Source organism: Pan troglodytes, chromosome 8 (assembly GCF_028858775.2).
Source record: "Pan troglodytes isolate AG18354 chromosome 8, NHGRI_mPanTro3-v2.0_pri, whole genome shotgun sequence".
NCBI lineage: Eukaryota > Metazoa > Chordata > Mammalia > Primates > Hominidae > Pan > Pan troglodytes.
In genome coordinates this window covers 116,285,816-116,299,634 of record NC_072406.2, presented here as the reverse complement: position 1 = coordinate 116,299,634, position 13,819 = coordinate 116,285,816, and the positions used below count along the sequence as shown (strand labels likewise).

General features: G+C 39.6%; 2 protein-coding genes across 36 annotated transcripts in view; one reads left to right on the top strand and one right to left on the bottom strand.

Annotated features, from left to right (window-relative positions):
- The window catches only part of CFAP43 (cilia and flagella associated protein 43), a 102,557-nt gene that overhangs the window by 47,160 nt on the left and 41,578 nt on the right, over nucleotides 1-13,819 (top strand). For 17 of the 35 annotated variants that reach the window (XR_010146718.1, XR_010146716.1, XM_054660520.2 and 14 more), the window contains 5 exons: nucleotides 81-211; nucleotides 2,400-2,547; nucleotides 4,988-5,080; nucleotides 5,812-5,889; nucleotides 12,836-12,961. Coding sequence is in view for 31 of the 35 variants with exons in the window: in XM_054660520.2 (XP_054516495.2) it covers nucleotides 81-211; nucleotides 2,400-2,547; nucleotides 4,988-5,080; nucleotides 5,812-5,889; nucleotides 12,836-12,961 (576 nt within the window). In the remaining 4 variants the exon portion in view is untranslated. Of the gene's footprint in view, nucleotides 1-80; nucleotides 228-2,399; nucleotides 2,548-4,987; nucleotides 5,099-5,811; nucleotides 5,890-12,835; nucleotides 12,962-13,819 lie in introns of all 35 variants that reach the window. The other 18 variants (XR_010146717.1, XR_010146715.1, XM_054660519.2 and 15 more) reach the window with 3 other exon arrangements.
- Nucleotides 12,199-12,631, bottom strand: LOC134807078 (small ribosomal subunit protein eS26). Its single transcript, XM_063781173.1, has one exon. It carries the CDS (start codon nucleotides 12,608-12,610, stop codon nucleotides 12,263-12,265), a length of 348 nt encoding a protein of 115 aa, XP_063637243.1. The 5' UTR covers nucleotides 12,611-12,631; the 3' UTR covers nucleotides 12,199-12,262.

Sequence of the window (13,819 nt, the reverse complement as noted above, 5' to 3'; positions counted from 1 at the left end):
AGGGGCATATGACCCCATTAGAAAAGCCGTGTGGTAGAATTGCATTTGTAATTTTTCTGGTTTATTTCTTAACTATTGAGGAAACATTTGCTTGGTGTCGGAGTCATTCTCACCAGGGTCATGGGATTCAGTCAATGAGAATTTCAATGGATGGACAAAACATTCTGGTGAATGGGAGAGATGATGGCACCCTTGTCTACCTAAAGTGGAAGTACGTACAGTATTCAGTAAGTAACCCCATGTAGTATAGTGCTTTAAAATAGAGATTTTATTATTATTTAAGTACAGCAAGGCCAACATGCTGGGAGACCACTGCCAGTGCAAAGAAAGTTTGTTATACTCACAGATCCCAAGAGAAGCGTACACTGCATGCTCGGGTACCACATGGGGCAGACCTGGGGTGGGTCAGGAGGCTGAGAGAGGGAGGAAAACGTGGATGAGATTCTCTAGTATGGTTTTCACAGGGAGGATTGGGCAGGTTTAGGATTGGCTAGTTTGAATATTATCAGTGGGTTCTGAGGCATAGGAGCTGGCTGTAGTTGTCTCATACTTGGCCCTGGGGTGATTAGGGTGGGGAAATGGTGGCCCCGATTGTGAAAGCCCACTAGAGGAGGTGGTTGGGGGTATGGTCTCTGGATTGATCGGTTTGCTTTTGAAAAGCGTGTTCCAGAGCAAATTGTTTACTATCTTCAGAGACTGGCTAGCCTCCAGAAGTCAGCAAGGCCCCAGATATCAGAGCATCAAAATACACACACACACAAAAAAGACATAGTTAATATTTATCTGAGAGTGATCAGTCCTATCTCTCATAACATAAGAAATGTGGACAATTCTGACCCTCAGATAACTTTAAAAACTCCTGTTTATCCCTGACATATACATGTATGTATATATACCACACTTTCCTAATTAGATTTTGCTTAGATTATATCAAAGACAGTTTCAGTCCCCAGACAAGGAGGGGATCCGTTTTAGGGAGGTACTATTATCATCCTTGCTTCCAAGTTAAACTATAAACGAAATTCCTCCCATGGTTAGGAGGAATGAACAAGAACATCCAGCCTGTGAGACTAGAAACAAGATGGAGTCAGCCATGCTAGACTTCTTTCACTGCCATAATCTTTGCAAAGGTGGTTTCAATCATGCAATTCATTTTAGAAAAAATAATATTTCGTGATACCTCCTGTGATCAAAGCAGTAATAAAATATGGCCCTTCTCTGCAACATTGTGAAAATGTTAAATGTTGTGGAGATTTTGTATCATAACAATTTTGCTAGCCACTTCCCTCAAAAACTCATTTGAGGATTGCATCATCATGCCCATTTTATACATGGGATTCTGAATAGAATATTAGCTTTTATCTCACTATGTAAGTCCTAACATATTGTTTATAACCAGCGAACAAATACTATCTCAGGCAACAACAAACAAGTGCTGGAGCCTTATTTATGCAGCTCAAAAAGAAGGACATTTTGATCCACTGGTAATCACCCAAACTTCTGACTCAAAACAAAGCTGGGTTTAAAACGATGGTCTAGGACTTTTGACTTTGTGACCTTGGCAAATGACAACCCCTCTAAATCATCTGTTACAATGTTACTTAAGGTAGGGGGTCTGTAGCATCTGTGAGCTTGTTAGAAATGCATATTCTTGGATCCCATCTGGACTTTCTGAGTCAGAATGTCTGCAAGTGGGGCCCAGGAATCTGTTTTTAAACCCTCCCAGTGATGCTGATGCGTCCAAAGTTCGCAATGCCCTGGTGAATTAAGTGGAAGTAATAATACCACTCTCAATGCAGGGTGGGGTGATGAGGGGGCCACATGTGATTATGTGTGTGAAGTAGCACACTGCCTGGTGCATTCCGAGAGCTCAGCCAGTGCACTGGCTCTTCTGTGCAATGACCAGGGCAGGTACAGAGGGCATGTTGAGTAAGGGTATGAGGACAGTGTGAGGAGAGGGTACCCTAGAAAGGTCAAGAAGCTTGTCATGGCCTGGAACCCATGAAAGGGTCTCCTGTAAGAAGCAGAGTCCTTTAGCCATGCATGGTGGTGTACCCCTGTAGTCCCAGCTACTCTAGAGGCTGAGGTGAAAGGATCATTTGAGCCCAGGAGTTCGAGGCTGCAGTAAGCTGTGATTACATCACTGTACTCCAGCCTAGGTGACAGAGCAAGACCCTTTCTCTTTAAAAAATAAAAATTAAAAAAAAAAAGAAGAAATTCTGCAAAAGAAGTAGGCACTGAAGAAGTTTCCACAAGGCACTGTGAAGAATTGTCCACATATTTCCTTGGTTAGTTACCTATAAACTGAAATGTTTAGTTACCTGAAAATAATACAGCTAAATGTGATTTTTTAAATTATGATTTTTGTAGCCTCTGTGTTTTCTTTTTTATTAATATAGGCGATTTGGAGGACACCTAGCCAGTGAAATTCTGGACTATTACCAGAAACTATTAATTTCCCTGAGCAGTGCCATGGACAAGGAGAATCATTATTTAAGCACAACACCAAAAGTTTCCGTAGATTTGGGATCCGATTCTGAACACACAGTTGAGTTCCTATATGGCTAGCTTGCTTGCTTACATTTCTTTCTTTGTAAATCAGAAGTTTTCGGTTTGTGGTTTTCTTTAAGCAGATATTTAGTAATATTTCTCTTTATCCAGGTATCCCATGATTTTCAAAAAGGGAATAAGCTACATCTGAGAGAAAATATTCAGCCTTTCTCAAAGCAATTGCAAATAGTACATTTCAGATCTCATTTAAACCATAGTACAAGATCCAGGCTTGCCTGGAAAAAAAAAATCTTCTACCCACACTTGTGCTTGGTCAAAATGGTCTCTCTATACTTTCATATTACAGATATTATTTAGGAAGTGTCTAGCTAAAGAACAGTATTCACTCATTCAATTAACAAATATTTATAGAGTGCCTACAGAGTGCTAGGCTGTGGGGGATATAGCCATGAACAAGAAAGAAAAATTTCTGCTTCCATGGAGTTTACATCCTAATTGGGGGTTGGAGATGGGCAGGGAGAAACAGATAAACAAGCAAATGCAGAAGAAACAATGAGATAGTAACAAGTTCTATTCAGTGAATAAAAATAGGTTGATGTGATAGTATTGGGCTGGATAGCCTCTCCAAGCAGACATTTAAGCTGAGATCTGAATTAAAAGAGAACACCACCATGCAAAGACAATGGGAGGGTAGCAAGAGTATTCAGGGCAAAGGGGGAAAGAGCTTGGCGTGTGGTATGTTAGGACCTAAAAAAGACCTGTGCAGTTGAAGCGAGCTAGGGAGAAAGTGGTGGGAGGTGAGGTCTTCAAAGTGGGAGGAGACCAGGTAACGAAGGGCTTTGTAAACTAGGTAAAGAGTTTGAATTTTATTTTACATGTAATGAGAACTGAGTCAGGTGTTCTGAACACAGGATTAACAAGGTATAGTTGACATTATTGAAATGACTATTTGATGCTATGAGGAGAATGTTTCCTGTAGGTGATAAGAAGGATAAGAAGCAGGGACATTGCTCAGGAGGCTAAGGCAGAGGTTCAGGTAGCAATGATGGAGGTGGAGGAGTCTTGTGCCAAGGAGAGAAGTGGTGGATTCCAGGTGGGTTTCAGAGGTAGGGTTGATAGAACTCACTGATGAATTGGACATAGAGAGAGAGGAAAAGAAAGGGCCCAAGAACTCCTAGATTGTTTTACTTGAACATTTATGTAGAAGATGGTGTCATTCATGGAGATGGGGCAGACTCTGGGGGAAGGGGGCAGCTATGAAGAGAAAGAAGGGAATTCAAAATCAGTTTTACCCACACTAAGCTCGAGAAGCCTGTTAGACATCCACGTGAAGATGCCAGTTCAGCCGTTGGCTAGATGAACCTTGGGTTCTGGGGAGAGGTCGGGACTGGATATGTTGATTTGAGTCAAGGGCATGCGGATGGGATTTAAAGCCATAACACTAGGTAAGGACATCATGGAAGCATGAATGGCAAGAAGCAGAAGAGGACCAGGACAGAGCAACTTCTGGAGAGGCAGGAGAAGAGTTCAGGGATGCAGAGGACCCTGAGGAGGGGTAGCCAGTGAGGTTACAGGAGAACCAGGAGAACATGGCATCCCAAACTCTTTCAAGACATTTTGCTGCAAAGGGGAGCATAGAAACAGGGTGGTGGGCCAGCGGGGACGGTGGTTGTCACACACCTGTAATCCCAGCACTTTGGGAGGCCGAGGTGGGCATATCACGAGGTCAGGAGATCAAGACCATCCTGGCTAACATGGTGAAACCCTGTCTCTACTAAAAATACGAAAGATTAGCCAGGTGTGGTGGCACGCACCTGTAGTCCCAGCTACTCAGGAGGCTGAGGCAGGAGAATGGCATGAACCCAGGAGGCGGAGGTTGCAGTGAGCCAAGATCATACCACTGCACTCCAGCCTGGGTGACAGAGCAAGACTCCGTCTCAAAAAAAAAAAAAAAAAAGAAAAAGAAATAGGGTGGTGTCTGAAGAAGAATGTGATGGTCAAGTGAGAGTAGTTTTCCTAAGACAGGAGATAGTAGAGCATGTTTGGATGCTGTTGGGAAAGATCCTGTAAAAGGGAGAAATTGATGATACAGAAGGAGATGGCATTGAAAAAAAATTTTGTTAAGTATTAAGACTTCAAAAAGAAGAAAAAAGATCCTAAGCATAGATGGTGGCACAGGCCCTGATGGGCAGGAACATTTGGGTCACAGTAACAAAGAAGGCAAAGAGTGGTGACAGTGTGACTGGTCTGATCATCTCTGCTTCCTCAGTGGAAGCTGTGGCTAATATAAGGGCAGACTGGTGGGACTTACCTGAATAAAATGTTACATCTTGGGCAGACAAAATGTTTGAGATTATTTTCAAAAATGCAACAAATACGAAGGAATTCAAAGCAGTTACATGTGGTAGGGTGGGAGGGGAAAAACTTGATGAATTTTAACTTTAAGACATGTCTGTCTTTTTCTACCATGTATCAGAAACAGAAGGCAAGCACTGACTTATCACAAGATGAATTAGTTCTAACCGATGTTAAGAAGGAAATTCCTTGGATACAACAAAAAAGCCAAGAGGTATTTGTGAAACATGGGGTAGGTTTGAAATAGTGCTCTGTAGATGTACCAAATAGATTAGTTTCCTATGGAAACCTACTGGAAAGTTAGAAGATGGAATGAGACACCACTTGGCAGAGCATTACAACATACAGGTGTAACTTTTCTGAAAGCAAATAAACACCCTAAACACAGCCCAATCATTTAGATCAAGTTATATGAGCTTTAAGAACTGTACGTAGGCTGACATGCAACCCAACAATGGTGTCCAGGTAAGCCACAGCAAAGGATGAACTGCAGTACTCCACCGTGGAGTGAGTTTTAGGGGATGCTTGTCTTCCTCTGTCCTGTGGACCAGGAACAGGGGAAGGGATGCTGTGGCTGCAGCTGTTCAGGAAGGTGACCGACTGATTACAGCTCGTGTCTGGATTTAGCCTATTGATCTAGTCTCAAGTTCCCAATAAAAGTGCATACTGGTTTTCCTTAATCAACTGTTCACTAATTTTTCACTGCTTCATTATTTTCTTTCCATTGGCCATATAATTGACATCAGTTTCATGTTGCTTTAATGTCACTTACATAGTAGCAGTTAGATTTAAGCAAGGTACTGCAGTGGTATTACTTCATGTACACTTTATATTAGTCTTTACAAATTTTAGTTTCTGTTTCTAGAGAATTGCTCTCTCTCTCTCTCTCTCTCTCTGTCTGATATTTCTCTTGCTTTGTTAAGTGACACACTTGTTCTGTTTCAGGCCATCAAAAAGGAGGTTAATCTGTTTTCCAAGAAAAGGAAAGAGATAAAACAAGGAATCAAATCACTTTCCAAAACTGTAAGTGTTGTAATTTCATATTCTAATACCTTTGGCCCTCATTCTAAAATTACTTTTTGAACTTAATTTTGTTCTACCCTGAGGAACTATACCTCCCTTTTCTCTGCTTGTAAGCTCAGTTTTCTGAGGTTCTTTAACAAGATAAAATTTCTCCAATTCACACTCCATATCAACAGTGGTTTTCCCCATCTTCCCCCGAATTACCATCTTATTTGTCTTTATAATACTGATTTTTATCAAAGTTATGCATTTATATTTTTACAGATTAAATAATACTGAGTTGTGTAGTTAAAAATAATATTTTTAAAGCAGCAACTGCCCTACTTCTCTTGACTGATTCCTGTACTCCTGAGGTAACTGTTTTCTCTTCTTTCTACTTTTTCATTTGGGCTGTTTACCTCTGTCTAAATAGTCTTCTTAATACTGTTGTTATTTCTTGATATTTCTGTTTTGATGCTAACTATGGGTGTCCTGGTATGGAACATGAGTAGTTATGCTTGTTACTGCTCCCCATCCCCACTATAGCACACATATAAATCCGTGCTTGGAATACACACTATGATAGTTATTTGAATATTCTTCAATGCTGAGCCACATGGTATATTATTATTACATTTCTGCTTTTACAACTTGATTTTTCTTAGAATTAATAGTTGCCTTTGTTTTGGGTAAGCCTTTCTATGACCTATTCAAACTCAAAATGCTAACAAATTCTTCTCAATACAATCAAATACCTGAAGTGATCAATCTGTGAGTGCATTTTTTGGGCAACCTCCCTTCTAGAGCTTTCCATACTCCAGCTCCAGTCAAAGCACCTTGCTCTTCCTCTGTAGACCAGGTGTATGGCTGCCGTCCTAGAGATCTGCCTTCTAAGTCAGAGCTCCTGTTTCCTGAGTCCCACGTGATTTTCTTTGTTTTCTTGGTGCGTATTCTTCAGTAGCTTCCTATGCAGGACTGCTGTGTTGTGCCATGCTTGGGAACATCCTTTATAAAATCTGTGCTTCTGGGGTGCCATCCAAGTGGAATCCACTGTGAATGATGCCCTGCTGCTAGACCTGTCAGATGCTTTGGCTCTGTTCTTGAGAAAGGGTACATGAGAGGTACATTTTGTGAGATGTGGTTTTTCTTAAAATGTGATTATCCTACATTCATAACCATTTGATGGTTTGCCTTCAGAATGTTGAAGGCTTGCTCCATTGTCTCCTGGCTTCCAGTGTTTCCTTTAGAGAATCCAGTGCCTGACTCCCAATTCTTTGTAGGTAACCAGATTTTTATCTTTGGAGACTTATAGAATCCTCTCTTTATCCATAGTGTTTGGAAATTTACAGTTATGCACCTTGATATGTTCGATGAGTATTCTAGGTTTGCTGGTACAAACCAAGACTCTCTTCCCTTTTCCACTCTTCTTTGAGCCCCAAGAGGCTGGCCTTTATGGACAGTAGCAATGCACTCTCTTGCCTTCTGGCTTTCTCTTGGGTTTAGGCAATAAGTGGCATCAGCAGGAGAACCCCATTGTTGCTATTCATGAAGGCCAGCCTCTTGGGGCTCAGATTGCAGGGCAGAAGACTAAGACCAGGGTCCTCATTCTCCCAGTTTCCTCCCTGTAGGGTTATGAGTTGGCAATGACCGCCATCCTTCTCCTACATTTATGGGTCTCTCCAGGTTCATTAACCACTCCCAGCCTTTGCCCTTCAGACCTAGGAGCAGAGATGGCTTCCCGCAGTTGGTAGCCTAATGCTTTATCATGTGTTGCTGGCTCTCCTTACTCTGCCAAATCTTTTTTTTTAAGTTTCTCTCTTCAGTTTTCCCATTTGAATGTGTTACTTTTTCCTACCAGGACCCTAGGTGTTTTCTTCTTCCATGTGCTAGACTTCGATGGGCATTTTAATAGGAAACCTTTGTCTCTCGGTTTTAGAAAAAGTTCTTAAATCATTTCCTTGGCCTTTGTTTTTATTTTCCTGATTACTAATAAGGCTGAGCACCTTTTCATAACTCTAAACACTATTTGTATTTCTTCTCTTGTGAATTTCCTGTTTATATTCTTTGCCTATTTCCTTATTGGATAATTGGTCATTTTCTTGTTGATTATAGGAGTTCTTTATTTTTATTTTTTATTTATATGTATTTATGATAATTAGAGTTAGCTAGCCTATGGTAACAAACTCAGAAAAACATAGTGGCACAGTGATGAGAAGGTTATTTCACTCCCATGTAACCATCCTGGGTGGGTATTTAGCTCAGCAGCTGCTCTGTTCCATGCAGTCATTCAGAGACCCAGACTGTTGGAGACCCTGCTATCTTCAACTCAGGGCTTCGAAGATTGCCTTGCTTGATCTCATTTGAGTCAGTTGGAAAGGAGAAGAGCGTGGAAGTGTGAATGGGACATATCTAAAGGTAGCCCTTATTATTAGGTGGAACTTCATGCAATTGCTGTTTTATGTGGCTCAACCTACAAATATTTTCTAGAAAAGTATATGGCTCATCCTACTATAAATACTTTCTTTTAACTTTTATAATGTGCCAAATTTTAAATAATTTTATTATAAAGCAGAATTTTAAAACTATGGCATGATCCAAGTTATTGATCATTTTCTTTATAACTTTTGGGTTTTACCTCTGATTTTAAATGACCTTTCAAAGTCACACATATTTTCTTCTAATGCTCTTTGATTTCATCTATAATTTATTTTTGTGAATGGTATGACATATAGTTCTAATTTTATTTTTTCAAATAAATAGCCCATTTCCCCAGTCTGTTTTATTTAATATACTATCCTTTCTCTGCTGATTTGCAATGTCTCCTCTATCAATCCCTGGATATAGGATTGTTGCTGGACTCTGTTCTAAGATTGAATATTGATTTTTCTTGAGCCAATACCAAGCTATTTTAATTACTATAACTTTATAATAGTTCTTGTACCTTGAGAATAATTCTCCTTTTGCCCTTCTTTAAAAAAAATTGGACTTTTTATGTGTACTTAATTTTCCATTGGAATTTTAAATTCAGCTTGTCAAACTCCATGAAAAACTCTGATTTGATTTTGATTGAGAATATATTGCTTATAGTTTGATTTGGAGAAGAATTTATCTGCCAGCTCTGAACTTTAGTATATATATAAGTATGTATGATAAAACTTTACTGAAGAATATTTTTTAAATTGAATTAAGATATATACAGACAGTCCCCAACTCACAGTGGTTCAACTTATAATTTTTTGACCTTATGATGGTGCAAAAGCAACGCACATTCAGTAGAAACTTGGGCGTGGTGGCACATGTCTGCAGGCTTATTTTGATCTTTTCCCAGAGTAGCAATATGCGGTACCATACTCTCTCACAATGTTGGGCAGCAGCAGTAAGCCACAGCTCCTAGTCAGCCATGCAATCACGAAGGTAAACAATGGATATTCTGAAGTGTACTGTGTTGCCAGCATTTTTTGGATATCGTGTTTTATGTTTTCACAGCCCATCATGTCTACAAATGCCCCTTTTGACATGATATTTTCATCTTACCATGGGTTTGTTGGGCCATAACCCCATCATAAGTTGAGGAGCATCTGTATATTTATATATTTACATCTTTCATTTATTTATTTAGAGACAGGATCTTGCTTAGTAACCCAGGCTAGAGTGCAGTGGCATAAGCGTAGCTCACTGCAGGCTTGAACTCCTGGGCTCAAGCAATCCTCTCACCTCATCCTTCCAAGTAGCTAGGCCTGCAGACATTCACCACCACGCCCAAGTAATTTTTGTATTTTTTTGAAGAGACAGGGTCTCCCTATGATGCCCAGGCTGGTCTTGAATTCCTAGCCTTCTGCCTTGGCCTCCCAAAGTGCTGGGATTACAGGCATGAGCCACTGCACCAGGCCTGTATATTTATTTCTTTTAAAATATATAACTTTTAAAGTTATATTTTCTTTTTTTGTTTGTTTGTTTGTTTGTTTGTTTTAGACGGAGTCTCGCTCTCGCTCTGTCGCCCAGGCTGGAGTGCATTGGCATGATCTCGGCTCACTGCAAGCTCTGCCTCCCAGGTTCACGCCATTCTCCTGCCTCAGCCTCCCGAGTAGCTGGGACTACAGGTGCCCGCCACCTCGCCCAGCTGATTTTTTGTATTTTTAGTAGAGATGGTGTTTCACGGTGTTAGCCAGGATGGTCTCAATCTCCTGACCTCGTGATGCGCCCGCCTCGGCCTCCCAAAGTGCTGGGATTACAGGCGTGGGCCACCACGCCCGGCCAGTTATATTTTCATTAAATATATAATACTTACATATGTGTATATTATATATTTATTTATGTTTATTCAATTTTAAAAAGGTAATCTCCAGTGAAAGTTTATAGTTTCTCTGAAAGTGACTTTAAATTTCTTATTAGGTTTATTTTAGGTATCTTATAGTTTATACCGTTTTTGTGAATGGAATATTTTTCTATTACATTGGTGATATGGTTTGGCTGTGTCCCCACCCAAATCTCATCTTGAATTGTAGCTCCCATAATTCCCATGTGTTGTGGAAGGGACCTGGTGGGAGATAATTGAATCATGGGGGCGGGTCTTTCTTATGCTATTCTTGCAGTAGTGAATAAGTCTCAGGAAATCAGATAGTTTTAAAAAGGGGAGTTTCCCTGCACAAGCTCTCTTCTCTTGTCTGCTGCCATGTGAGACATGCCTTTCCTTTCACTTTCTGCCATGATTGTGAGGCTTCACCAACCATGTGGAACTGTAAGCCCATTAAATCTCTTTCTTTTGTAAATTGCCCAGTCTCAGGTATGTCTTTTTCAGCTGCATGAAAACAGACTAATACAATTGGTATATGTTATATATTGGTATATATTATTGGTATATGTGAATGTTACTGATTTTTTTCTGACCACCTTGTTGAATTCTTTTTAGTTCTACTATTTTGTCACTTGATTGTCTTAGATTATCTAGGTAGACTATCATATCTTTTGAAAATAACATATTTCTCTCATCAGTCTTTATACTTCATTTATTTTTCTAGTCTTATGATTCTTTTTATGAAATACAATATTTTGCATCCCTAGTTACTGTAAAATTATACCCTTCTCACTCAATTAACTTTTCTTTTGGGCAACAAGTCTTCTATTTGTTGAATTTATTGTCTCTCTCCAGTGGTCTTGTTGTTCCCCAAATATTTAGTGATTTATTGTTATTATTTCATGGTTGTCTTTATAATTGAAACTCCCTGTTATAGTTCCATGACACCAGGTCAGTCTGCTTTGGAAGAAGTGTAGGAGATCTGACTTTAGCAGGTATTCTGTCTGCTCTCAGTAAAAAGTGAAGGGGTGGGTGGTGTTGGGAAGTGTCTTGGCATCCCATTGTGTGGTGGGGGTTGTTCTCTATTCTTTCTAGCCACTAACAGATTCCTTGGGCCTTGCCCTGTTTCTCCCATCCAAATATTCATTCCAGTTTCTTCTACCTGGAGACAAACACTCCAGTTACTACTGCTGGACCCTAGGGAACTTCACCAGGTAGGGGTACAGGCAGGTTCTACTGTCTGTTTCTGATGCAGCACCCCCAGCTAATCAACCTGCCAGCACTCTTAGGTAAACTCTTGTTCCTGTATCTGGTGTAGCTTCCACCCATTGTTGAGTGCTGAGGGCATTCAGGGCTGTGATGCATCCTGCTGATCCATCTGATTTCCGTCTTTCAGTTGTTATAGTTTTCATGCTCCTGAAGGATTCTATTCCTTTTTTCCTCTTCATTGTAGTAATGGGTTTATCTATGCTATATACTTCTTTTCTCTTAACTTTATATTTTGGGGCAAAAAAGAAAAATTGTTAAACTCATTCTCAGTCTACCATTTTGAAACTGAAGTCCCATTTTTTTCTATCATTTGTCTGCCTTGTTTTTATTTGTAAGTGCTTTTTATATATTAAAGACATTAATATTTTGTCATACGTGTTGTAGTGTGTATCCTTTGCTCCTGAATTTTTTTAAGTTATGAACTTTTAAAGATAATTTTTATTGTATAGAAGTTCAAATTTATACAAAATTGGAGAGAATAATATAATACATCCAATGGCCAATATCATTTCACCAATGCTTCCATCCATTACCCCTCCCCTGATTATTTTGAAGTAAATCCCAAACATCATATCATCTTTAATTATTTCAGTATGTATCTCTAAATGATAAAGACTCTCAAAACACATAACCACAATGCTGTTAGTGTACCTCAAACTAGCAACAGTGCTTTAATATCATTGAATGAAATGATGAGCTTATATATTTTTGTAGTTTTCCTTATTAGATGAAAGAGTTTTTTTTTTTTTTTTTTTTTTTTTTTTAAGTACAATTTCCATTTTATTTTTCTCCAGAGAATAGCCTGTCTTCAGTCTTTAAGAACTCAGCTCCTTACATGGGCTTTGGTGGGGGACGTGGGGCAGCACCCGCAGGTCTAAATCGGGGTGGGGGTGTTCGGTCCTTGCGGGCTTCACGAGATCGATTCCTGACTACTTTGCTGTGAATTGCACAACTCACACAGTAATGTAGCTTCACATACAGCTTGGGAAGCACATAGGCATCGAAGACGCTCGCTTCAGAAATGTCCCTGACTGCTGCGGCCTCCACTATGTTTCGAATGACGAATTTCTTAATGGCCTTGTCCTTGGGCACGCATCGGGCACAGTTAGTGCAGCGAATAGGCTGCACGTGGCCGCGGCCCTTTTTGGCACGACCGTTGTTCCTTCTTTTCTTTGTCATCTTGGAGGCACGGACCGGAGAGAGCGATGAAAGAGTTTTTAAGGATGAAACCTTAAAACTTCAATAACCACAATAAGCCCATAATCTAATTATTTACTTAGTAGTACATTTTGATAAATAGAACATCTATTTTTTATTGATTGCTGCCTAAAAGAAACTAAGAAAATTATATTATTACAGTTTAATTCTTTACTTGTCAGCACACTTTTTTATTTCAACATTCAGATTCTGAATATGATGGAAGAAAATGACAAACTAGAAAATATTGCAAAATTAGACCAACAGGAATTTGGTCTGGATCTTGAGGAACTAGAAAGGCTTCATGATGAAAGTCAGGAAGAAGTGGCAAAGGTATGAAAAAGTATAATTGAAGCACCATAAAGTTATGATGAAAGAAGTAAAAAGATAATAGGAATGGGAACTTTTTCATAATAATGTGAATATGACAAAACCTTTTTCAGTATAATGTGAATAAAGCAAACATAGTGCATATAAGTGTAATGAATCAGAGGATCATCGAATTTGGGGGTTAGGAGCAGGGAGAACATCTAGGCCAGCCAGACATCTGACATTTGCTTCCCCTCCATGACATTCGTGCCAGCCATACGTTTGAACATTGTTGGAAGTCTTCTCAGCCACCTCATGCCAACTTTGGACGCTTCTGGTTTAGTAAGCCCTTTCTTAATTAGAGTTGAAATCTTTCTTCCTGTACGCACTGATCCTTCTACTCTTTGAGCACTTCCTACTCTATGGCCCCTCTGAGAGTGGTAGAGGATTAGAAATTTCCATGTTCCCTGTGGATCTTCTCCTGTCTGGGCTAATTATCCCAGCTCCTATGACCATCATATATTATAGTTTCAATAGCCTCGTCATCATCATGCCATTTTCCTCTGGATTAATTATATTTGCATATGGTACCCACAGAAGAATTCAAATTATTTTCTGTCCAGTGTAGAGAAAAGCATAAACTGAAACCTCCATTCATACTATACTTCTGTTAATTCAGCCTTTGTATTATTTTCTGGCAGTCACATCAAATTGTTTGCTCATATGGATTTTATTTTAAATAAAAGCCCTAAGTGTGTTTTACACAGGATATTCTGAAGCTACCTCTTTCTCAACCTGCTAGTACAGGTTAATTTTTTGAATGTGCAAATATAAAAACACAGGAGAATGCAAGATAGCTGGATTCAAGGACAGTTAAGGTGG

Coding starts and splice junctions, on each gene's coding strand:
- LOC134807078 (XM_063781173.1), bottom strand. CDS start 12,610: ATGACAAAGAAAAGAAGGAACAACGGTCGTGCCAAAAAGGGCCGCGGC.